Source organism: Beta vulgaris, chromosome 8, assembly GCF_026745355.1.
Source record: "Beta vulgaris subsp. vulgaris cultivar EL10 chromosome 8, EL10.2, whole genome shotgun sequence".
Taxonomy (NCBI): Eukaryota; Viridiplantae; Streptophyta; class Magnoliopsida; order Caryophyllales; family Amaranthaceae; genus Beta; species Beta vulgaris.
Genome location: NC_079209.1, coordinates 55516455 through 55541477, shown reverse-complemented (window position 1 = coordinate 55541477; position 25023 = coordinate 55516455). Strand labels below are relative to the sequence as shown.

At 33.2% G+C, this 25023-nt stretch overlaps 3 protein-coding genes across 7 annotated transcripts; 1 reads left to right on the top strand and 2 right to left on the bottom strand.

Moving 5' to 3' along the window:
- Positions 1–195: 195 nt before the first annotated feature.
- LOC104901987 (serine/threonine-protein kinase PBL34) lies at positions 196–4285 on the bottom strand. Its single transcript, XM_010689627.4, has 6 exons — positions 3769–4285; positions 2794–3125; positions 2434–2569; positions 1693–1826; positions 1477–1600; positions 196–925 (listed from the first exon to the last, which is right to left on the bottom strand). The coding sequence occupies exons 1-6, from the start codon at positions 3887–3889 to the stop codon at positions 462–464; spliced, it is 1311 nt and encodes a 436-aa protein (XP_010687929.1). The 5' UTR covers positions 3890–4285; the 3' UTR covers positions 196–461.
- Positions 4286–14768: 10483 nt separating this feature from the next.
- On the top strand, positions 14769–21855 carry LOC104901986 (hypothetical protein). Of its 5 annotated transcripts, XM_048634573.2 has the most exons (7): positions 14778–15300; positions 16079–16192; positions 16828–16887; positions 17129–17279; positions 19241–19452; positions 20491–20664; positions 21553–21855. In XM_048634573.2, the coding sequence occupies exons 1-7, from the start codon at positions 15115–15117 to the stop codon at positions 21637–21639; spliced, it is 984 nt and encodes a 327-aa protein (XP_048490530.1). In that variant the 5' UTR covers positions 14778–15114; the 3' UTR covers positions 21640–21855. The 5 variants fall into 5 exon arrangements, with proteins under 5 accessions (XP_048490533.1, XP_048490530.1, XP_048490531.1 ...); XM_048634576.1 differs by lacking the exon at positions 20491–20664 and having other exon boundaries at positions 14769–15300; XM_048634574.2 differs by lacking the exon at positions 16828–16887 and having other exon boundaries at positions 14779–15300.
- Positions 21856–23212: 1357 nt separating this feature from the next.
- LOC104901985 (calmodulin-like protein 7) lies at positions 23213–24408 on the bottom strand. The gene has a single exon (XM_010689625.4). The coding sequence runs from the start codon at positions 24234–24236 to the stop codon at positions 23547–23549; it is 690 nt and encodes a 229-aa protein (XP_010687927.1). The 5' UTR covers positions 24237–24408; the 3' UTR covers positions 23213–23546.
- Between the last annotated feature and the right edge of the window lie 615 nt (positions 24409–25023).

Sequence of the window (25023 nt, the reverse complement as noted above, 5' to 3'; positions counted from 1 at the left end):
TGAACCTAATCAGCTCTAATTTCACCTTTTATTTATAGCTAAAATAGACTTTACTGATCTTATAATAACGTATCATTTTAAGGTGAAGAAAATGCACCTTAGATCTTAATACATACTTTCGAAAACAAGAAGCTTACTCTAAAAGCAACAATAATGATTTCAAACATAACTTACCTGTTGGAAGAAACTGTGAAATTAGCACAGGCAACATTCAAAACTCATATATTGAGTGAAATTGAGCTATTAGCACACTAAATCATTCTTAAGAAATATCCAAAAGGTGCTACAATTTGCAAGCTAAAAAATGAAGAAAAAAATTTTATAAGGGTGGATCTATGAAGCATCATTAGTCCTGATCAACTTCAACGTGATTCATCCTTTCGCGAAATCATCAAGTTTTCGGAGAGAATCTTCCAATAACACAACTCAGAAGGGAAGAATGATCAAATTATGATAAACTATTAGCAAGGATGATGCTTACCAGAATTCAAGGGAGAGTTCCTAATATTCCTAATCTGAAGGGGGTGGGAAGACATATTAAGTACATGTCCATCAGACTTTTTTCTTCGCCTCCCTGGTTGAGATAACCGCGATTGATATGATATAATTGCCATGTCGTTAAGGTCTAGCAATGGGATGAGGACCTTCACTATTTCATCCATTGAAGGACGGGATTTAGGGTCTCGATTAAGGCAGCTATAAGACAATTGGGAGACCTTTTGCACACCTTTAATAGAATAGTTGAGCTCCAAACGAGGATCAACTATATGATATAGCTTCCGCTTGTCTGTTAGATATGGCCGAGCCCAAGTAACAAGGTTTTGCTCACCACTAGGCCGTTTCTTGTCCATTGATCTCCTCCCGGTTAGGATCTCAAGTAGCACTACACCAAAGCTGTAAACATCGCTCTTAGATGTCAAGTGCCCTACACAAAGAAATGAAAGGAAAATTATGTTTAAAACCATAAGTGACTAATGCAAGAAATGTATACGTACCTAAGCTTAAATAATAAACCAAAATATCTATCATACTATCTCACACTTCAAGCCCAATGGGCTCTCGCGTGGGGGGAGTGATAGAGTATTAATCTATTCTTGGGACTCCCACTATGAGCTTAAGCTTATGATTGAGGCCCCAGGAATAGATTTATACTCTATCAGAAACGGCACTAGGGTAACAGAGATGAAGGAAAGCAGCCTCGATAATCAATCGTTAAGTCCAATATTTTCAGGGGACAAATTGCACAACTTATTATCTACTATTCCAAAATTTTCTTCTCAAATGCTTACTGAAGTGTTTTTGTTCAATTAATTTTGACTTATCTAAATAAGTTTAATCGGTTGAATAGAACACACCAATCTTTTACATCATCTTTTAATATTCTAACTCCTAATTCCAAACAGAGCTTCTAGATCAAGTGATACCAGAAAAAAGTAATGGTATATGAAGAAAATCTATGGGTTAAAGGATGTGTACCTGTCATCACGTATTCCGGTGCAGCATAACCATATGTTCCTACCACTCTAGTAGAAACATGGGTTTTGTCCCCCTGAGGCCCTGCCTTGGCAAGACCAAAATCTGAGAGCTTTGCATTGAACTCCTACAAAATGCAAAACTTAGAAATTAGGAGTGTAATTAAGTAGATTAAGCAGGAATTAGAAAGAAGGTTCGGTTCATTTCTCGATATATTACCAAATCAAGCAATATATTCGAGGTCTTAAAATCTCGGTAAATGACAGGCTCCCGGTTCCCATGAAGAAATGCTAATCCTTTAGCTGCACCAAGTGCTATCTTCATTCTGCTCGACCATGAAAGAGGCATAGTTCCTTCAAAGAATGAACAATGTATAAGGTATTTGAATAGTCAAACCTAGTAGCTAAGTTCAACAAGTTACTTACAAAATAAGCTTGTATTTGGGAAAGGGTTAAAATCATGTTATAAGAACCAAAAGTCAGCAATAATTCAGAGCTACAATGGTCAATTTGCTCAACAAAAACATGACATCTTTCATAGTATAGTATTTTGTTTCATTCCACAAAAATGTTTATAATGTATCAGTACATCCAATAATTGATGAAAATGTAACAAAAGGCATGATACAATCTTTTATTAAAAGGGCGTAATCTATTCAACTGATTTTGACTTATCTGAACTTAACTACCTACTAGTACCTAGAACTGATTTCGACAACGAAGATACTTCTTCATAAACTAATGAAACCGAACAATACTAAGATATTTTTCTAATATCGTAAATTATGTTTACTTTTTCATTAGCTTCATTACTTCATAGGAATTCCACTCTGTGAAGAAAAAATTGATGTGGATGTATTAACTAACTGGTTTCAACATCTAAAATTCTCTCAAATTCTAACAAGTAATTCAATGGAACTTATGATATAGTAGTATGCAACTTTTTTTATAAGGTGCTTACTTCGAAAGAGATGGTTCTCGAGACTTCCACGAGTCATGAACTCGTATACAAGAAGTCTCTGATCATCTTCACTACAATACCCAATGAGCTTAACAAGATTTGGATGATGAAGTTCCCCAAGAAAATCAACTTCAGCCTGCATTCATCAAACACATTAAGCATACAACTTATGTCCGAAATGCACTTAAACAAACCTCATTTTCCCTGTTCACTTCAACTTAATTAAAATCAATTTCAATCAGTCAAAAACAGTTCTATTCAATAAATCACCAAATCAGTTTCAATCAATTTTAATCAGTAAAAACGAGGTGAAGTGATCACGGCCTTAAACACAACTAATTCCAAGTAAAATTCACTAACCACCCATTCTCTGTGACCTTGGAGACCATCTGGCTTCAAACTTTTAACAGCAACAGTAATTCCAGTCCCTGGTTTTGCAGGTGATGTGCTATTCTCTTCAATCCATCCCTTAAAAACATACCCAAAACCGCCCTCCCCGAGTATACTATCGGGCCTAAAGTTTCCGGTGGCCGATTTTAGTTCCTGAAATGTGAATTGGAGGAGTTGAGGAGGTGGTTTTGTTTCTAAAGGTGGTGGTCCTGGTGGATCAGGGGGATCCGAGGGAAGCTGAGGATCATCATTTGGTACACACATTTCCCTATTGCTAGCATTCAGATACCTGGTTTCAGCAGCTGCATTCATAATCACAAAATAATCTCAAATTAAATTTCTACCATATAATATGCTTCATTTTTTGGAAATCAAGCACCAAAAAGAAGACAAAAAAATTGATATTTCTACTTTAGTACAAAGATGTCTAATTCCATAAATAACAAGAAGACTCAAAAGTACTATGTAAAGCAGCAATCAAAGAAGTAAGAACTGGGATTTCCATAATTTGCACCAAAACTAACTGACCTAAATTCAGAAATGTCACTTTTTACTAGCTTCTGACCTATTTTGAGGAATAAGTTATGGATCATGACAAAAGAAAAAGTGGATTTTAGCAGTTTGATCAAATGAGACTCTTTACATATCAAAATTTTAAACAATTACATAAATGGGTAGTAAATTCTTCCCACATACATTAAAATTAGGCAATTTAGACATCAAATCAAACAAAAAATAAAGCCAACAACTTTGGAAAAACTTTCAGCAAATTCTAACCCAGAAAGGGTAAAAAAGAACAAAATTTATACCCAGATGGTAAAAAGTTCATGTGATCAAAATCTACTTTCAGAAAAAAAGAATCAAACAACAACCCATAAAAAAAAGGGAATAAATCAATCACAATCAGTTTGAAGTTAAACCAAAAAAAATGGAAATTTATGAGACCTGCATCATAAACAAGGCTAGAACGAGGTATAGAATTAGCAGAATTTTTGGAAGCAGAAGATTTGCAGGAACCTCTAACATTTCTGCGCAAAACTGCCCAACAACCACACTTTTTCTCCATTTTTGGAATAAATTTAACTTGTTTACTTATTTTTTACACTATTTGTGTTGTTTCTTTTTGGGTTTTTTCTCCTTTGAATTTTGTAATAAGATAGGTGGGTTTCATGGGGTAGTTAGTTATAAGCTTATATATCAAAATAATTGTTGGGCATGAGAGGGAAATAAGAGGAAATTTGATAAAGAGTGATTTTTTATCATAATGGGAGAGAGAGAGAGAAAGTGAGAGAGGAGAGAGAAGGAGTGAAAGAGATTGTTGTTGTTGTTTGTTGCTGTTGGAGATTGCAGGGTATCATCAATCATCATCATCATCACCATATCTCCTCATTGTGTTACAAAAACTACTTTCTTTCTTTCTTTTTCTGTGGGTTTTGGTTATTTTTCTTGGTTTTTGGCGGGGTGAAATTTTATAGAAAACTTACCAGAATTTTTTCCTACATATAACAAACGTATCATCAAATAGAGTTTTAATTCAATCTATGCGTAAAAGTTGAATTTTCTACCTATCATGTACGTAGGATAACATCGAATCAAAAAACTGTACGTAGGATAACACGCTGAAATTTTCTTTTCGACATAGCATACCACTACGTAGAGTAGCGGTAAACTTTTATATGAACCGCTACATGGAGTAGGGATTTACAAGAAGAAACCGCTACTTCTAGTAGCGGTTCAAGTGCCTTAGTTGTTTCCATGCGTTTAGTGCCTTATCTGTGCTTAAGGGGAGTACTATGAACCGCTACTAAGAGTAGTGGTCATGGTAAATGAACCGCTACTTTACGTAGCGGTTTCCCATTTCCATTAACCACTATTCAAATTTGTGGCTCATTGTGGTTAACCTCTGGTCTGAGTTACTTAAGTACGATAAAGAAAAACCAAATTTCTGGCATGATGTCCTACGTGGACGGTAAATAAGGAATTGATTCCACCTTTAGTCCAAAGAATAAATTAAAACCAAATTGGACGTGCTATCCTACGTGGACGGTATTGCCAACGGAAGTTTTTTATTGTACTTAAAACTACTTGGTTAACATATCATCATCATACGACTCCATCCTCGTGGCCTCGGAGCCTCCCCCTCCACAATCTTTCAAACTCAACTTCGATGGCTCTGTTCGTGGCAATTCATCAGCAGCAGCATCTATTATCATTCGGGATTTTGCTCGGATCTCCTCAGAGCCTCAACAATCAATCTCGGCTCCTCCTCGGTCTTCATAGTGAAGCAACGGCTCTGCACCAGGGTATTCTCATAACTAGCTCTTCAAAATCATATTAAGCACATCTTTATCGAGGGATAAAATCTTATGATCATCAACTCAGGCAAAGGGATATGGTCCCCTCCATAGCAGATTTCCAACATCATCCGTGACGTTCACTCTCTCCTCAGAGCTTTTAAGTCATGAGATATTCGTCATGTCTACCGAGAAGCCAACAAGGCAATGGATTGGATAACTAATGTTGGTCATTTAGTAGATAGTCATATCTCTATAGAAGATTGGACTGCTTCCACTCTCCTTAATATCCTTGTAACTGATAAGGTAAGAGCTCTCCTCGTGCAGAGGGTCTCCTAACCTAGTTGTGTAGTTTTAAGGGTTGTAGAAAAGTTAAAAGTAATCCTAGATTATGCATACTCTATTTGGCATATAGGGCCTGACATATAATTCTCGATGATTTGCCTTATATTATTTCATAATTTTCCAATACCCATATAGAATCACGTATTAACACAAAAACGCAATTATTAAATATACATTTTGTGACATTTAAACTTATTAATTAATTGTATTAGAGATGATGCATATCGTTTTACATGTACCTTTTTGTACATGGTACTATAAATAAATATAGTAATAAAATCGGATGTAAAACCTAATATTAGAAATCAATCAATTATCTCAATACTCCAAAATCCAACCAACTAAGTTAATTAACATCTACCGCGACTCATTCACAATCTAGAGACAAAAAGGGAATGAGAGAAAAGGATTATATAGTCAAAGATCGTATAAAAGGGAGTCAGAGCATATCTGACTGCAAATGTGCAAATCCTGTCTCATCGACCCCTCCACCAGCTTCAAAGGAAAAGAAATTCAAGTTTATGCACATCATCTTAGCTAAATACAGTAGAGGATTTAAATTTTAGTGCAACAACAAAGAAAATTTAAAGAAAGAGGGTGAGATGTCATTTCATTTAACAACAGAAAATTATGTTAATGTTTTGGGTTGATCAACTAGAAATTTATATTGTGAATTGTGATTAATCCATCTCTAACACGGCTCATTTTATGGGCAACTACAATAAGTATCTTACAGATATTGTTCTTTTTTTATTTTTATCATTGTAAAACTTTTACAAATATTGTTTTCTTAAAACTTCTTTTTTGTTGTTGTCAAAAAAATTGTTCAACTCTAATTTTTAGATATATCAATACATAATATTGACCATTAATATCTTTAACAATCCATTAGTTAACATTACCTAAACTCAAAGTTTTGGATCATAAATTGATATTAACCTTTTACACGTAACAACATTTCTTTTTGTGTACAAATGCTTTCTTTTTATTCTACTAATTTTGTTGGATCATAGTATCATACACTTTTTATAAAAAATGCAATAGTGAAATTGTTCTTATTGTATAATAATAATAATAAATAAATAAGTGAATAATTTTCCAATCTCAACAATAAAATTGTATTCATGATAACTTGTCTAATTTAAAACATTCATTTTTAATCTAAAACCTACATTATTTATTTAATTAACTTTTATAATTTAACTAAAATAAAAACTAACAATTATACATTAATAAATTCACAATTTACTATTCATCTAGTTTTCGATAAATTTTTTAAAGGTCAATACAATCAATGGCCAAGATGAGTCATTGAATATCGAGGGTTGAAATTAATTAAATAAATAAATAATTAGTATTATGTGCACCATCCACCAGGTGTATAATAAATTTATTGCCAGACAAGTTTACTTTAAGTCAAAATAGGTCATTTTTAAGTCAAAATGGATAATTTTTCAAGTCAAGAAGGTTTACTCTTAAACAAAGGCTAACTTTTAACCTTATATGGATCACTTTTATATAAGTAAAGTAACATATTTAGAACAAATAGTTAATTTCGTTTGACAGATAACTTTTTACCTTAAATGGATCACTTTTATATAACCAATCCATTTAGGCCTTTTAAAGTAAAAAAGTTATTCCTATGATATAATTAAACCAGTAAAAGAATTGGTAATAACTATATTATTATTATTATTGTTGTTGTTATTACTTCCTCTGTTTTTTTTTTACTTGCAACAGTTTGACTTTCACGCTTTCCAATGCATAATTTCAACCATCAATAAGTTTAATTACCGATAAATAAAAATTATAAAAAGTATATATTCAAAAAATACACATTCAGACAAATCTAACAAGATTCCACATGAATATGTTTTTCCTTAACTATAAATAACCAAACATAAACTAAGTAGAGTTGGTGAATAGTGTAAAAATCAAACCGTTGCAAGTAAAAAGAAACGGAGGAAGTATTATATTTGTCTTTGAACCGAGTAAATAGTAATCCTTAATTTGCTAGAAAAAGAGGGATAAAATTTCCCCCTCCCTAAATTTGTAGGCCCTCACCATTTATGGAAAGGAAAGGAAAAGTGCTAAATGATGAGTAGTTAGAGCATGTACAATGGTTGGTGTCTCTCCAACTAGCTCTCCACACTCTCTCTCCTATTCTCTCTCTTCAAGTTACTCTCAAGAGCCATGTCTAAAAACACCCAACAACAATAAAACCCTTTAAAGAGCTCTCCATTCAACTTTTTATTATTTTGTGGTCCCCATGTCAATAAATGAACCTCATTTCATATTATGATCAAAGTTATATAAATTAAGTTATTCATGTAAATTAAATATAATTACAAATTAATCTTTTTCATAATTTAAGCAAAGTAGAATTTTTAAAAAACAATATAATTATGAGTGCTAATATTTAATTTTCATAAATTTGGCATGGAATGAAGAATTAACCTACAACATGAAAAACTAATTTTTAAATATTCAATATTAGGTTCATTTTATAGATAAAGGAAAATTATACTTGTTGGCATAATAATTATTACCATCTTTTTTTTAATTTTTATAGAAAAGATCATTAAATGGTTGCATGAAGAAAATAGAATTGAAGTAATTACAATAAAAAGTGGGTCCCACACATTGGAGAGCCATCTCTCCATCAACCCAAATGGTATTTCCCCCAAGAGCCCTTTTGCAAAGTGTATCCATGGAGAGACACCCAAGACACACCCAAGAGCCCCATTGTTGGGTAAGAGGTGGCTCTCCATTTTCTCTCTCCTTGAAGAGCTAGTTGGAGAGCTAGTTGAAGAGCCTCATTGTACATACTCTAGTGTCAGTATTACATTGGAACACTTGCAAATTAAGCTATATATATCATACATAGAGAAAAAAATCAAATTTGTAGAGACAAACTACTTGTTGATTGGATAGTGACGATAAAGAAATCACTAAATAGGTCATACTATTATACTTACCATATGATTGGAAGATTGGGTAGAGTTAAAAACACTCAGATATACATACTACCTTTGTTTTTATTTATATTAGTTGCAATGTTTTGACTTTCACGCTTGCCAATGTACAATTTTAAATCGTTTTATCTCTAATTGTATGTAAGTAAAAATTATAAAAATTTGACATTATGAAATTGCTTACATCGAAACGAATCAAACAAGACCCCACATGACTATATTTTGTTTAACATATAAATCAATAAATGTGGTCAAATAAGAGAACATGAATAATGCAATTTGTCAAACGTTGTAACTAAAAAAGAACGGAGGTAGTATTTAACAGAGAGAATATGGTAATTTTGCCAACATCAAACACAGCTTTAGAGTGGACCAAATGTTTATGATAGTTGGGCCTGGGCATATTATGAATTGACAAAAGAATCGAAACAGTTTGGTTTGGTACATCACTACAATTCCCTTACATGTTCCACCCTTATTTTAAGGAGAAGGTATTGGGTCAAACGCGTTTGACCATAATATTTGGTCGGACGACTTTCAGTTGGTTTCAAATTTTTTTCAGTTGGTTTCAATTCTTTTTCAATTGGTTTCAATTTTTGTTCAGTTGGTTTCAACTGAAAGAATACAATAATCAACTGAAAACATCAAAAAATCAAAGAAAAACAAAATCAAAAATACCAAATGAAAGGTAGAAATGTCTAAATGAAATAAAAACATCAAATGAAAGGATAAACCAACCAACTGAAAGAATAGAGCAATGAACTGAAATTATAAATCAATTCACCATAAAAGATCCTACCTAACATCTCCCATAATCAAAAGAACCTTCATTTCTGCGAATCGCATTCCACTTCACTAACTTCAACATCAAATTCAACGGGAGAAGAAAGAACCTCAAAGCGGGGGAGACTGATTTGGACACTGCACCTTCACAAAGCATTCGTAGATGTAGTTGATTCCGTCGGTCTTCATGATGCGACGCCGAGGGCAATCATGAAGCTAATGAGCGTTGATGGGTTGAACTTGACTCCTAATTTTGGTTCTTTCGTGAGTAAAGTTGCATGGTTAAAGAATACAGAAAGAGAAATTATTTTCTTGTATCCTCTATCGCTTTTAAAAAAAAGTTTGAGTTTTGGGCTCAGTCCGTCTGACAGTAAGCATTGGTTAGACGGTCTGACCCAATACTTTCACTGATTTAAATCTTAGTGTTTTAACTCGTTTGCTTCATTGGGTAACTTAAATAATCTCTCTGTTTATTAATAGATTTTCATTTCTAATTTGGACACTATTTATAGGTAAATAAATTTTAAAAAGAATTTTCTAATATGTAAGATAAAATATAGTCATACGGGGTCTTGATTGATTCGTCTTATTATGTACATTTGAAAAACTAAACTTTTATATTTTTTTACTAATATGTAATTAATTATATAACGATACAAACGTATGTTTGCAAATGTGTATTAGAGAAATAGCAAATCTATTAAAGGACACTAGAATTTTTTGCACGCGATGCGTGCTTCAATTTTTTTCGAAATAGAAACTCGATTTTCTTCGGCATAAGAGTCAAAATTTGAACATTAGACATACAAAGTATAATTTATTTTTTGTTGCAAAATTTGATTGGTTTAGTTTCTGTCACTTAAGTCTCTCATCATTCTTTTTGTTTTTTTTTTTTTTTTACTTTTCAAAGTTAAATTCTATGAACAAAATAGAAATTCTATTGAATTTATTTATGATTTCTAATATTATAATTTTTTAGTTACTTTGATTTCAAGTCAATTTTTTCATAGGTTGTAGTTTGTAAGTGAATTTTTGTAAAGTTTTCTCATTTTAGTGATTTGCATACGTAAATTATGCAATTTTATGATTTTAGTTGACTTGTGAGTGATTGTTATAATTATATTTTTGGTATTTTTGTTTGAAGCCTCCTTTGATTTGTAAGTGAATTTGTAATTTAGAATGGGAAGAGGGTAACATAGTCTTTTCATTCGGGGACACCATAGCTCCCCCTTCCCTTATATAATAGAGAATTCTTGAATGATATTTTACATATACCTTTTTACCTTGATAATTAATCGCTATTATATAATAGAAAAAGATAGGTCCAAATATATGTAAAAGTTTCATTATATATAGGAAACACTATAAAAAAAGTAAATAATTTTTTTCCTTGTCTAACTTCTAAATTCTGATTTTGACTACAAATACACCTCTATTTTTTATCATGACACACCATTAATTGTGAATGGTTCTTGAGAATAGTGATTTGTAAGTAAACTTTTGTAAATGTTTTTGTATGTATTGACATTATAGGTTATTAGTTTTAGTTTGTATGTTAATTTTAAGTTTTAATAAAGTTTCCTGATTATTTGAGTGATTTGCGTGATTTTTATAACGTGATTTTGTCAATTGTATGAGTGATCGTAAAGTTTTTTCTTTTAAGTGATTTGTGAATGAGTGTTGTAAATTAATTTTCGGCAGTTTTCATTGAGTGCCGATTTTGATTTTGACATTCCTTTTGTAATTTAGAAAGGGAAAAGGGACAAAATAGACATTTCAAAAGAGGACACCATTGCTCCTCTCTTTCCTTATATAATAGAGATAAAGAGTAAGTTTAAAGCAGGTGAATAATTAATTGACATATTAACCTAACTCCTACTATAATTGACATAAGATTATAATTATGAACATTATATCGTAAGATGGTGTAAGTCATAACTACATAATTCAAAAAAAATTCAATCTCGCTTGCCGAAGTTTATCGTGGAAAAATATTGTGAAATGTAAATTGATATTTAAGACACGGGGCAATATAAATTCCACTATAATGTAATGTTTGTTTAAGGGGATGAGGGACAGGGATAAAAACACCTCTTATCCCACCAATTAATACCTAGAGGAGGTGGTATAAGAGTAAGGGGTAAGAAAAGTGAAGAAAATATTATTTTACACTTAGGGCCTGTTCGGCAAAAGTAGTTGTTGAAGTAGTGTTAGCTATTGGAGTAGCTGTTAGCTGTTCGAGTAGCTTTTAGTTGTGTGCTAGTAGCTGTCAGCTTTTAGCTGTGAAAGTAGCTATTGAAAATATAAGTGTTCGATAAAAGTAGCTGTAGAGACTATATAAGATAAAAATGACATATTATTTAATTATAATATTAATTTCAATAACATGATTAATTATTTTATGGTCAAATTCAATGTTTATATCGTGAACGCAATGCATTTACTTTTTTTAATAATTTATAAAATTTAATTGAATTTTGGGACTCTTAAAGATGACATTCAAATATATACACTTCATACTTTCCGTGTTTCTCAATTGATGCAACATATTTCTTTTATGGATGTTTCTCGGTACATCCATCATTTCTCTTTTGGGTAATTTTTTTACGTAAATTTACTTCATTGTCCTGTATATATCATTTCTAAATTACACGTCATTAATGTCAAATTCATCGATGCCTATCTACCTAAGAAAAAAAAAATTTAACTCCACCTATGTTTCTCAATCATTCTACAATTAACCAAGCAAAGCTTTGAAATACGAGTACTAATAAATCTTATTCATATAGAAGAATAGAATATCAACGCAATAAAGGACTATTATACTAATCTAATACTACAACATAAAAGCCCACTTTTACAAGTAAGCCCTAGAACCCACTGAATCAATCACTAAACCACACTGTCATTCCTCCGTAGTCCAAGATCAATAAATTCATGAAATTCAGAGCAGTAAGTTCAACTGCAATTTGCAAGCAAAATGTTCCCTATAATTTTCTAATCAATTCAAAGCTGATGAACTTGTAAATTCCAATTTCCGACTAAAGCCATAAATTCTACATAGCACCAGCATAAACAACCAAAATGAAAGTAAGAAACAGCCCATCAATGGTTGACACGGCTGCCGCAACCACCACCACAACCAACACCTTCGCTACCGCCGCCAACGCCAAAGAGATCGAGAAGCTTTGAAGCAGACCCGACACCGAAAGCACCTTCAATTCTTCTTTGTTCGTGTTCACTCACCTCAAACAATCCCAAAAAATTTCGCATAAACACAACTTTTGTAAGAAAAATCTGGAATTTTCTCCATGCAAGAAAAAGTTCGTGTTTGAACTGGAGATGGAGCAAGGAAGAAGGTGATATTTTCACGGATTTTTGTAATTTTTTCAAGAAAAAAAAAAAGAAAAAAAAAGTAACGCTACTTTTTTACCTTGAACGCTATAAATTGTAACGTTTATCAAAAGCTATCTAAACACTACTTGAAACTCTAACCACTACTCCAACCTCTACCATGCCAAACACTTAATTAGTGTTTTGACTCGGTCAAAACACTAAAAGCTAATCCAAAAACTGTTGCCGAACAGGGCCTTAATGGAAAGGAAGAAGGGGGGAGAGTGAGTAAGAGTTAATAAGGGTATGTTTGATAAGGAAAAAAAAATAAAATCCTCTATGACTCTATCCCACCCACCAATTTCCTATCTTTACCATACTCTCTTACCCTCATAATCTCTATTCCACATGACATATGTCCCTTAAAATATGAGATTATTGTAGATTTTCATATTGTCTAACGATTAAATAAAAATTCACGAAATTTGAATTTTATCATAAATGAAAATGCTGTATATGACTTAAATAACTGGGTTTTAGATTTTATAAACATGTCTTGAACTAATCCTTATTCTTCCATATTTTACTTTTCTTGTTTCAAACACAACATTTTACTTTTTTTTTTTAAAGAGAAATTTCATTAATTGAAGGCCAAACGACATCTACAATAGGTATTAAAGTAAAACAAGATACAATTAAACAAGACTAAATCAAATTCGTCTTCGAAGAAACTACAATGAACCAGATCGAACAATACAGCACAACCCTCTTGTATTTGCTGAATCAAGCAGCTATTGATGAGGAAGTCTATCATTCTGATATAGTTTGGGAAGAACATTCTTGATCGAGTCAGGTTGACCGCATCTAAGATTCCAATACCTTCATGTTGAGTCTCACTTCAACGAATGAGAATAATTTCTCATACATAACAACAAATTAAGAACCATACTCACAACTCCCACAGGGGGAAGGAGATTTCCAAAACAGAAACTAAAAACCCGATAACAGGGTTTGAGAAAATCTCATAAAGAGATACTAATTTATTGAACAAAACAAGAAAATAAATTAAAAATTGGAAATAAAATGGGAAAAGGGGCTTACCATGGATGAAAACATCCATGGCAGCCCCTAATTAATGAAAAGAGGTAGGAGAGGGCCGAGAAGCTAGGGTTTGAGAGAGAGAAAAAGAGAAGGGAGGCTAGGGTTTTTTTTACCCAACATTTTACTTGGCCACAAGCCAATGTTCATAACTTTTTACTTGGCCACAAGCCAATGTTCATAACTTTTTTCTTTTATCATTTTTATGAGAACTTTCTGGTGACTTTTCTTTTTTAAAAAAAAGTTAGAGGTGATCATTTTGGCTCGGCCCGCGGGCCCGACCCGCCTCGCTTTTTGGCCGGGTTTTGGGCAGAATTTTTCGGCCCGCGGGCCGGCCCCAGCCGGCCCCGGTCGTATTTTTTTTGGCTTTGGACGGGCTTTGGACAAGCCAAAAATAACTTTTTAGTCCATATTTTGGCCCGACCCGTTTTGGCCCGCAAAAGCCCGCTAATTTAGGCCCGAATTAACGGATTTTGGACACAAAAATTCGGCCCGAACAATGGGCAATTTTTTTGGCCGCGACCCGGCCCAAGCCCGGCCCGGCCCATGATCACCTCTAAAAAAAGTTAATCATAAATCATTAAATTTGTTAACTAAAAAACCTAATCATAAATTATGAAATTTGTTAACTAAAGAAACTAATCATAAATTATTAAGTTTGTTACACAAAAAAAGCCTAATATTCACGATTTTCACCTCAAAAGTCATATTACAACACAACCATCCACATGCATAAAGTCTTAGGTGAACCAAGGATGTCTTGACATAGTGGTTTAGACTGAGATGCTGTGAACGATAGGTTACAGTTTGAATTCCCCCTCTCATTTTTTTTACTGTTTTCATAATTCATATGGATTCAAAAATAAAGCCTTAGGTGAATTTTGTTCATTATCATCTTACCTTCGTTTTATAGATTACTAGTTATTAGGCCCGGGCTATGCCCCGAGTAAGGAGATTTTTTATTTATTAATATTATAATTTAATATCATACCACCAAATATCACTTAGTTGAGTGGTTAAGACTTTAATATATGACATTGAGGTCATGAGATCAAACCTTATGCTATATAGATTTTCTTCTCTTTCACGAGAATCTTACCTCCAATTTTCATTTCACTATATTTTTTTTAATCATTCTTCCCATCTAATCACATTACTACACCATCATCATTCCACCAACCAAACACGGCGTTATCTCATTTGTTTCCTCCAAAAGAGGAGAGAGAATGTGGAACAAATGGTTACAGTAGTAATTTGTAAAAACTTTAACATCATCTTCTTCAAATGGTTGAATCCAAATACCTAATTTCTCCTTTAATCTTCAATTTAACCTAAAATCTTGTGCTTAAATCGCCAGAAATTCGGAATTGTTAATTTTGGCGATAAATTGGAATTCGAATTGGAATCGGAAATCTCAAATCGATCGGTTTGATTATAATTAGGTTTAGGGTTTTTGCCACAACATGTCTGCAATAGTGTGTGGAAAGAGATCGTCGATTTTCGAGGAAATTCCGTCGCCATCTTCGTCTTCTTCGAAGCGAATTCGTTGTTCTTCTTCTTCTCCTGTTCGCTTCTCTGGTTCTATTGGTCAATCGCCTTTCCTATTGCTTGAACACCTCTTCGCCGTTTTTCCTCATATGGACAAGAAGGTCTTCTCTCTCTCTCCTTTGACTTTCGTTGTTATTTTGACTTTTTGTTTTCGTTATTGATTTTGATAGCTCGTTTGAACCAAAATACAAGTCTTCTATTTGTCGTTTTTGCGCATAATGTTGTTAAATGATGTATATTGCTACGTTGATGCTCTAAAGTGACATTTAATTCTATTGCAATTGATTTGAATGTTGTTGCTGTGATATAAGGTTTCCTTTGATGGTGTGTTTGTTAAGTTATGGTTGATTGGATGGTTTTTGGTTTCTTAATTGCTGCGGTATTTGTTTCTGTAGACAAGTAATTGTGGATGAATGTAAATCTTAAACATGATTATGCCTGAGTCCGTAACATTGTGGAAATGTACTACGTTGAATGGTTGAATATAAGCTTTACTGAGTTATGTAATTCTGTGGCGTGGTCGGAAGTTTGTCTCTTAAACTATGGAGGATTTACTCTTTGAAAGTGTGTCTGTGCTGGTTGGTTAAAGCTAAAGTTAATAAGAGTGTTATGCAAAAATTGAAAGAGCTGGAAGTTATTTTGGCTTTGTACATAGTCACGACGCAGAGGATAGTGTTTTTTTATTTAATTTCCATTTATATTAGGATAGAATGACCTCTTTTTTTTTTTTTTTTGTAAGGAAAGTAATTTGCACCGATCTTGTTTTTAGGCCAATTGATAATTCCCCCCCCCCCCTTTAATAATGGACAACCTATTTTGTGGCTGTGTCTCGACAGTTTCGGATGACTGATTTGTTTCTCAAATTTGATGCTTAATTAGACGATTCTTCATCTCCGTCCTAGAATAGTTGCTTCAAGCGTGTATAAGTTATCGGCAAACATTACAATGAGCAGCAAAATTTCATCAATGGACGTTTTGAAGCGTTTTCATGCGGTATAGTATCTACCGTCTGATGGGAAATATCTTGCTTTTGATTTTTACACTTGTATTCTAGTGCTTTTGCTTTTTTGTGTTTGCTCTAGTCTCCTTTTCTGAGAAGCTCCTCTTAGACTTCTTCGGATATCTCAGATCTCCAATTATATCATTTCTCTACTCTCTGATACTCCAACTTGTCTGGAGAGTATCGTGTGTAGATCTGTTTTGAAATAGGATACAACCAGCAGACAGGTTGGACTAGAGAGCAAGTGATTTAATCCTCCAATACCCCTGCTCGTCAAAAAAAGTGGCTGATTGCCAGTGCAAATGTCCTAAAGAAGGAATTGTTGATCTAGGGTTTATTTGTAAAATTCTGTGCATTGAAGAGGCAAATGTTGATGTTTAAAAAAAAGTTACTAGGTTTTTTAAGTGCCATCATAGGACAGATTTTTTAATTGTGATTTCTTTAGGAAATTCTTGAAACAACCTTTTTGTTTGAGTAAGAAATGAAACGCAACATGCTAGTCTTACCTTTCGTCAATTGTTTACTAGTGCACAACCTATATTGTGGCTAAAGCGCCACAATTATGTATGGCTGAATTCGATCCTCAATATTTGCTGCTTAATTAATTGATTGTTCATTTCCATTTTAGTATAGTTGCTTGAAGGGGTATAGATTTCTGGCAGACATTATGATGCAGCGATTCCATATGGTATTACATCTAGCATCTGATGTCAAATAAAGTCCGTTTGATTCCTTTTGCCTCTACTTCAAGTGCTTTTGCTTTTGCTACTGCTATGCTGCACCCTTTTTGTTGGAATCTCGCATCAGAATGCTTTGGGGTTTTGAGATTGCCAGCTACATCTCTCTACCTGAATGTCTGTGTTTTAATATTTGTTAAATTAAGTAGATGAATTAGTGTTCTAATTGCATTTTTTTGAATACCGCTGCAGCTTATTGAGCAAACACTTGAGAACAATGGACATGATTTGGACTTGGCTATCAAAAGCTTGAATGACCTCCGATTAGGATGTGCTGGCAATGTCCTGGGTACCACTGATTCCTCTTCAGCCACCCATTCACAACCAAGCAATCAGCCACAAGGTATTCATAATTATATGGTACCTTGCTTAGCTGTTGCTATGTTTTCCTATAATGATATCATGCTATATTTTATGTCATTTTGTAAATTCTAAAATCAACCCACGCAGAAGCAGATTTTGCTAACTAATGGCAGGTTCAATTACATGTACTTGTTTGCTGTTCAATAGTCATGGAACAAAGTGTTTTCTTTCTTTGAACGTCTTCAGACCTTCTTTCTAGGTGGGAAGTGTCTAATTTCTAGTACAGTGATGTGGAAAAGGTACTAAAAATGCATGTATATATGGTTAAGAGGCATGGCTCTCGCTGTTGATTGTTATATGGTTTTCTCCTCCTAAAGATAAGTTTGCTTCATAGGCAGCATCCTTGACCCTGAGGATTTTTTCTCAGTTATTTGTCGAGAATGAAAGTGGTTTTCTTAGTCATACTTGAAATTCTGCAAGATTTGAGGTTGTGTCATCTCACATATACCACATTCTCCACACTAGAGATGCTTTCTCAGGTTTTTGTTACAGGTATTAAGCAGGACTGTAATTTGTTTTTTTGTGAACTGAATTCAACTTTTCATGCATATATCTGATACATTTTATAAAATATTGTCTTGCAAAAGATGGCGGTTAAATTGTAGCCAAGCTTATTTTGCCTTGAGCTGAAAACTTGTTCTTGCTTATGAGTATGATAAGCTGCGTATGTTCTTGGCTTGAGCAATGGCAATAAAGAGGCGCCACTGGTGTGCCGCCGCAAGTCTGTTGGACTTGTTGGCTCCATTTTTATATTGCTGTCAGGTCATCAGTTACTTGGTCTGAGATTCTGATGGATATATATAGTTGTAATGGAATTTTCTTGTCAATTGTGTGTATAGAGTGATGATCCATTGTAAATTCGATGTATGAGGTAGTTAACTTTTGCATTATAAGTCTGGTTCACTGTGTTTCTATATATGGTTTCTATTTGTTTGGACTAATGGTCTCGTAGTTTAACATGTGCACATAAATTTTTTACTTTGCCTTCAGTTGCCCATTTGGTAGATTTTTTCAGAGGGTTCTCAATTATTATTTACAACCCTCTTAAGCTATCATCTGCTGTTATATGTAAATAGCATGAGGAGCAGTTTGCCTTTTGCCATTGCAAAAAAAGTAAAAGAATATATCAATACCAAATCAAATTTAATTAACTATTGCATTTTTCTGTTCTCGATGCCTTTTGGCTTACATTTCCTAAAAATTGGCTGTCGCATGTCTCCACTTCCATTATGCAGTAAACACATAATGTGTGGCATGTTACCTGACGTATTTGCAGACTGTGAAAATTCCTTACACAGTTAAAGCTATCAAATATAAGTATAAACATTAAACAATTGAAGCCAAAAAATTTTTCAACTTCACTAGGGTATATTTTCTACAATGGCTCCTTTGATGATGCTGGAAATCCACTAATAACAGCTTTAGGCATCTTTTGTATAACACGGGGATAAAAAGATACGAACTTCATTTGTCAGGTGTTAAGGAGAATCTGGGATATCTTTTGATCCCTTTGAACTGTCTTTTCTGACTTGACCACACAATAAACCTTCCTTATAAAGCAAGGTTTCCAATATCAACATCTTGCGTTCAGCATGTGATCGTGTGTCACTATTTCTGGCATTTGGAAGAAGCAGAAAGGGCATATATGAATAATTGAATATATGCTCCTACTTATGTTGTTGAACGAGGAAAATTTCTAAATGGTGTTGTGTTGTTTATTTGGTTTTTTGTTGGATACATTGTTGCTTTTGCTTCTTCTTTCTAATTGATATGTCGTTAGAATATTTGTACTATTGTGTCTGCTTGTGATCAATTTTTTTGAGTTGCTTACCATAAAGGGAAAATTGGTCTTTTATGTGAATCGTTCATCATCACATGATCTCTAGTTTAACACTTGCACTTTTATAGTCTAATTGAGTTTCTCTATTCTTCTTTCTTTAGTACATGGTGATGATGGTGGATCTACAAGAGACCCATCAGTATCAAATAATTTGCCTATGGATGGTTTAGAGTGGGTGGAGCTTTTTGTAAGGGAAATGAGCGCTGCATCTGATGTGGAAGATGCAAGAATTCGTGCGTCAAGAGCTCTTGAGGCTTTTGAGAAAACTATACGTGCTCATGCAAAAGCAGATACTGCTCAAAATTTTCAGCAGGTGATTATTTTTCCTTTCAATAAACTTGATATGTTGACAGGCTTATTACATGCTTGTTACATACTGGCATAAAATTGTTGGACATTTCCCCTTTTCTCTCACTTAGACTTCTATATTATCTGTCAATGTGTTTGATTTTTGTACTCAACACCGAGCTCCCCTCCAACCCCCAACTGCCAGAGACGTCTCAGACAATTTCGGGCCATGTGCCAAGCATTAAACATGGTCCCTATAGGGCTATGAAATGGATCCATAATCCCATATTATTGATAACTAATTTATGCTTATTATTGAAAATGGTTGAAAAAATGATTAACTTTCTTAAGTACTTCCATATTTCATTTTTAGCAAGGAGACACCCTTAGATATAACATAATACTAAAGATATATCTAAGATTAAGGCTCCGTTTGGTTGGATGTAAAATATTTTCAATGTAGAATGATTTTTCATGTAAAACATTTTACAATGGAAAATTCAAATGCAAAGCTAATTTTCCTTTGTTTGCTTCAATGTAAAAAAAAGTTATGGAAAAAAGAAAAATGGAAGGGGAAGGGAGAGGATGGATAAGAGGATAGTAAAAGGTTGCTAAGGAAGAGGGAGGAAAATGTGTTTTCCCTTCATTTTGAAAGGAAAATGATTTTCACCTAAAGCTCCCTTGATGGAAATCTTATTTTACACCCCTTATTAAACCAAACAACGGAAAATGAAAGGAAAAGGAAAACTCATTTTCATGGAAAATATTTTACACCCTACCAAACGGAGCCTAAACTAAAATAAGCTATGAAATATGAAAAAAGAAGTACATAGATTAGGGGCAAAATTTTGGATTATCAAATATCTTCTCCATCTAAACTCATAGTAGAACCTAATAAGTAAAATAAAATATAGGTGGGCCCCCTTAACATTGGGGGCCCTGATGTCTGAGACCCCTATCGCCAACCCCATTATCCCAAGAATAAGAAGGGGAGGAAAATGAAGGGAAATATCGTGTTTGCTGCTGAATGCTGTGTTATACTTACGTTTCATCACACCTGCAGGAGAACTCAATGCTGAAAGAGCAAGTTCAAGCACTACTTCAGGAAAACGGAATTCTGAAACGTGCTGTCTCTATCCAGCATGAGCGACAGAAAGAGTTTGAAGTTAAGTCACAAGAGGTGCAACAACTTAAGCAGCTTCTGTCCCAGTGCCAAGAACATATAAGAACACTAGAGGTCAGAGTTCAAACTCAGAACTTGGGTATATGGGGAACTATGTTAGACTTGTGGCCCGTGGGTTCCAAAGTACCTCCATCCTTAAATGATAGGCCACATTTTAAATAACAATCATTCACTATGTAGAAAACTGCAAAGCCAATTATGCCTTTAGACATAATCCACACAAGCCGCTCTTGTGTACTAACTACTATCACACTGTAGCAGGTCGTTAGATAATTCTTATTTCTGTGAGTTGGCTGCTCTTTATATGAACCCCTCTCTCTTAAACTCTTTGTTACAAGCTATGAATAGCTTTGTTTCATGAGTGAGGAACTCTTTCTTTTATGCATGTTTATAAGAAGGCACCGAAAGTTGAGGGAGGTGGAAATCAGAGTACAATATGTTGTATGTGTAAGTTGGCATGAATTTGTCGTTCTTGGGGGACTACAGTAATTTTTAAGAATGGCTGGCCATTTGCTATCATTGGTTTGTCAACTACACTCAATAACCCTAACATCCATTGGAACTGTCCCTTGTCTGCAAATTCTGCTTTCTACCTTAGTTATACCTACACACACACCGGTGCAATTTCTAGCACGACCTGATTATCTATATTGCTTATACTAGTCCTGTGTATTGTGTCGGCTCAATCAGTTGAACTGCCAGGCCTTTCTACATGTACTGATGATGTACATGATTAAACCATGGTTTTTTGCACGTTCTTATATTCTTCGACATAGATCCTTTCTCGCTGTAACTGTGTGAATTGGGATTTTTTCTGCTTGTTTCTAGTGTTCTAGAAAATGTTTGAAATCCAATTATGTTATGTAATTATTAAAAGTTAAGCGTTGCAATAATCTGTATCGAAATTTTGTTTCCTGATAGTCATCATTCTATCTTGATCAGGTTAACAACTATGCTTTGGCGATGCACTTGAAGCAGGCTGAGCAAAATAACTCCATACCTGGTCGTTTCAACCCTGATATCTTCTAAAAAATATGGCTTTGTATCCACATTGTAACTTAGTGTATTCTCTTTTCGAGCTTTATAGTCCTTGTGGTTGAAGTGATCGTATTAGTGTCATAATTTAATAGCTATTGGAACCAAATTATAAGTATAAGTATATTTGATCTTTGAAAATCCACAAACAGTACAATGACCGCTGTATAAATTGTATTACTTTTGTTTGGTAATTACATGTATTGATTAGATCGTGAGTTTGATGAAAAATTTATTTATATCTGGAAGTCATAGATAGATGAGTTTATCTTGTAAGAGACTGCCTACTTTTAAATTAAAATTAGGTAATGATAAGTTCAATATTAAAAAGAGAATTAGTCCAATAATGATCAAAGCGTGGATTATGCAAAGCGTGGATTATGGACTAGGGTGCACCATGCTTATTGTGTACCCAAAAAGAACATACCGTTTATAAAACATGAATTTTTTTCAACAATTTTTCTACATTAAAAAAAAAACACATGACTTACAATTAAAGAACGTGTACATTTATATTTATAAAAGAACGAAGGTTATAATGAAAAGAACATATAATAAATGAACATCTACACTTAAGGTAAAAGAACATATACATTTTAAATTCAAATTTAAAAAAGGAATCTTTAGTTGCAAAATTTAAGGAAGCAAATAACAATAATCTTTTAAAATTATAGACTCTAAAAATGATAAAACGACGTAGTTTAAAAAAGGGTGCACCATGCTTTACATGCACTTGGGTGCATGTACTTATTTGCGAATAATGATTAGGTTAATTTCTTTCGATGACTAGTTTAATTTATTTAGTTAAGTCTACTTTTATATTAAAATAGACCGTCTCTTTGAGTAATTTTTGTAGATGATGATTGATATCCCATTTCTTGTTTTTCCCTGAGAATGTGGTTTAAAAGCATTTGGACATTACTAGTTTAATTTAATGTCATCCTTTTTTTTTTGACAATGAATGTTGTCCATTCTTGTATGACACAGTTCTTTTCTTGGGAGACCTAAATATTCGAAATTAATGCTGAGATTAAAACACTCAAATAAGTAACTTTGATAGAACTTAAACTTTGGATGGTAAAGAATAATTTTAAGGTTTTGATGTTTATAAACAGAAAATGATTATCTAGCTAACTTGTATGTCGAGATTTGTAATAAACTTCTGTTGGAGTAAAAAGAAAGATTTGCAATGAACCAATATAATGAAGATCACAAAAGATACATTAGAAATGGTTACACATGACTACATAAGTTTAATTATGTTACTAAGTGTTTATATAGGTTTAGGCACGTTACTAGTCGAAATATCATACATTGTTGTTTGTAAAATGTAGTCTGCAACTTTTTTTTATAAGTTAAGAAATAGAAAAGGTTAGGAGAGGCCACACGAGAGAAAAATGTAGTCTGTAACTGTAACGGTAGGAATGTAACATTGCATATTATCTTAAAATCGTAATATACAAATCAAACATATAAAATATCAAGACCATTAGTTTTTTTTTTTTTTTTTTTTTTTTTTTTTTGCAACAAAAGTAAAATACATTGAATTAGTTGTCACAACTCACAATTCTCAAAAGAACGTCATATATATTAACATTATATTCACATAAAAAAAAAACAAAGTTACAAAAATTACTTGTTCATCTCTTTTTCACCTACCTAACAATGACTCAATGAGATAAGAGTAAAATTGATATGTATCCACATTACAATTTTAAGGTCTCAAGATTAGGAAAAACCCAATCTTAACCCCCAACTCTAATTCTCTAGCAAATTCATATTAACAAAGTCTTGGAACACAAACTACACAACCCTAAAAGAAAAAAAAAACACCTTAAAGTCAAAACTCACATACATGCACATAAAAGACCTAAAAATAAAAACCTAGAATTACCTAAAAATTATGCACAAAACCTTGAAGAAGCATTACTACAACGAGCTCTCATCATCATCTTAAACTCATCATAATTAACCATACCATCTCCATCAACATCTACCTTCTTAATCATCTCTTTACAATCCTCTTCTTTATTTCCTTCTTTTAACCCTAATGAAGATAACACCAATTTTAACTCTTCCACTGTAATTAATCCATCTTTATTACCATCAAACACACTAAAAGCTTCTTTTAAATCTTCTTCTTCATCATCAAAATCACCAACTTTTTTACCTTCTTCATTTTTCTTCTCTTCTATCCCCTTTAACAACTCATATAACTCTCTAAACTCACTAAGATCAACTAACCCATCTTTGTTAGAATCTAAATTTTCAACCATTTCTTCAATATCCTTCAATGGCACTAAAATACCCATGTTGTTAAGTGATTCTTTGAGCTCCTCTTTTGTAATAGACCCATCTCCATTCTTGTCGAACGAGTCGAAAACTCGCTTTAGATCATCATCTTTGCTGATCAAATGGATCGTGTGATTTTTTTTGGGTGAAGAAATTGGTTGCAGGGGAGATGCAGGGGAAGATAAGATGGGTTTTTTGATATGTAACAAGAAATTCTTAGTGGAGTTGAATAATTTGAGGTTTAAAAAACCACTAATGAAGAAAATTGATGATACTAATATGAGTATTGGTATGATCATCTTTGTTGTTGGTTGTTTTTGTTATTTCTAGTGAAATTTGTTTGTTCTAATAAAACAGAACAAAACAGAGAGAAACAGAGAGGTTTATTGTATAGAGTAACATGGAGAATTTTCTTATGATAGGTTTTGTATATTTTTATACTACTGTAAGTCTGTAACTTGCGATTAATTATATGTTAGAATTATATAGTAATATTATTAATAAGCTTGGTAAAAGTGAAGGCACTACAAGTTACGCGTATGGATCGTGTGGACTTTTTGATGCCCACAAAACGCGTTAGCTGTAAATAAAACTATAGAAGTAAATATTATATGAGTGCTTTTAGGCATAGCTTTCAATGATATGGGGGTACTTGACTACTTGGTACAAGAATATGAGATTAATTATTTAAGATAGGGTCTACCATGCTGCCCTTTTCTGATGGAATGTTTTTTTTCCACTCTTTTTATGGAATTTTTTTAAAAAATTGGTAAGAAGAATTTCTCTGGGTTATCCTCGCACAACCCCCTTAAATCCCAAGCAAATGCTTGATATAGGAATTGAACCCTAGATCTTAATAGGGAAAATGAAAAAGCTCACCACTTGAGCCAATCCCAATTCATTCACTCTCTTATGAAATGTTATCTATAAAATTAGAATATTACAAATGTACAACCTCATACCTTTAACTCTAAATTCTTAGTATGAGCTATTTGATTATATATTATATCTCATGATAAAAGTACGTTTATGGTTAGACCTTGTTTGGTTGTATATAGGAAGTCATAGTTCTTAGGAATTTATTTT

Bases quoted from the DNA above. Each gene is read 5' to 3' on its own strand.
- LOC104901986 (XM_048634573.2), top strand. From the start codon at position 15,115: ATGTCTGCAATAGTGTGTGGAAAGAGATCGTCGATTTTCGAGGAAATT. The intron at 16,193-16,827 runs GTATAGTATCTA...TTTCCATTTTAG, and splicing joins TTTTGAAGCGTTTTCATGCG to TATAGTTGCTTGAAGGGGTA. The intron at 17,280-19,240 runs GTATTCATAATT...TTCTTTCTTTAG, and splicing joins ACCAAGCAATCAGCCACAAG to TACATGGTGATGATGGTGGA.
- LOC104901987 (XM_010689627.4), bottom strand. From the start codon at position 3,889: ATGGAGAAAAAGTGTGGTTGTTGGGCAGTTTTGCGCAGAAATGTTAGA. The intron at 3,126-3,768 runs GTCTCATAAATT...TTATGAATGCAG, and splicing joins TAGCCTTGTTTATGATGCAG to CTGCTGAAACCAGGTATCTG. The intron at 1,827-2,433 runs GTAAGCACCTTA...CATTCTTTGAAG, and splicing joins CGAGAACCATCTCTTTCGAA to GAACTATGCCTCTTTCATGG.
- LOC104901985 (XM_010689625.4), bottom strand. From the start codon at position 24,236: ATGATCATACCAATACTCATATTAGTATCATCAATTTTCTTCATTAGT.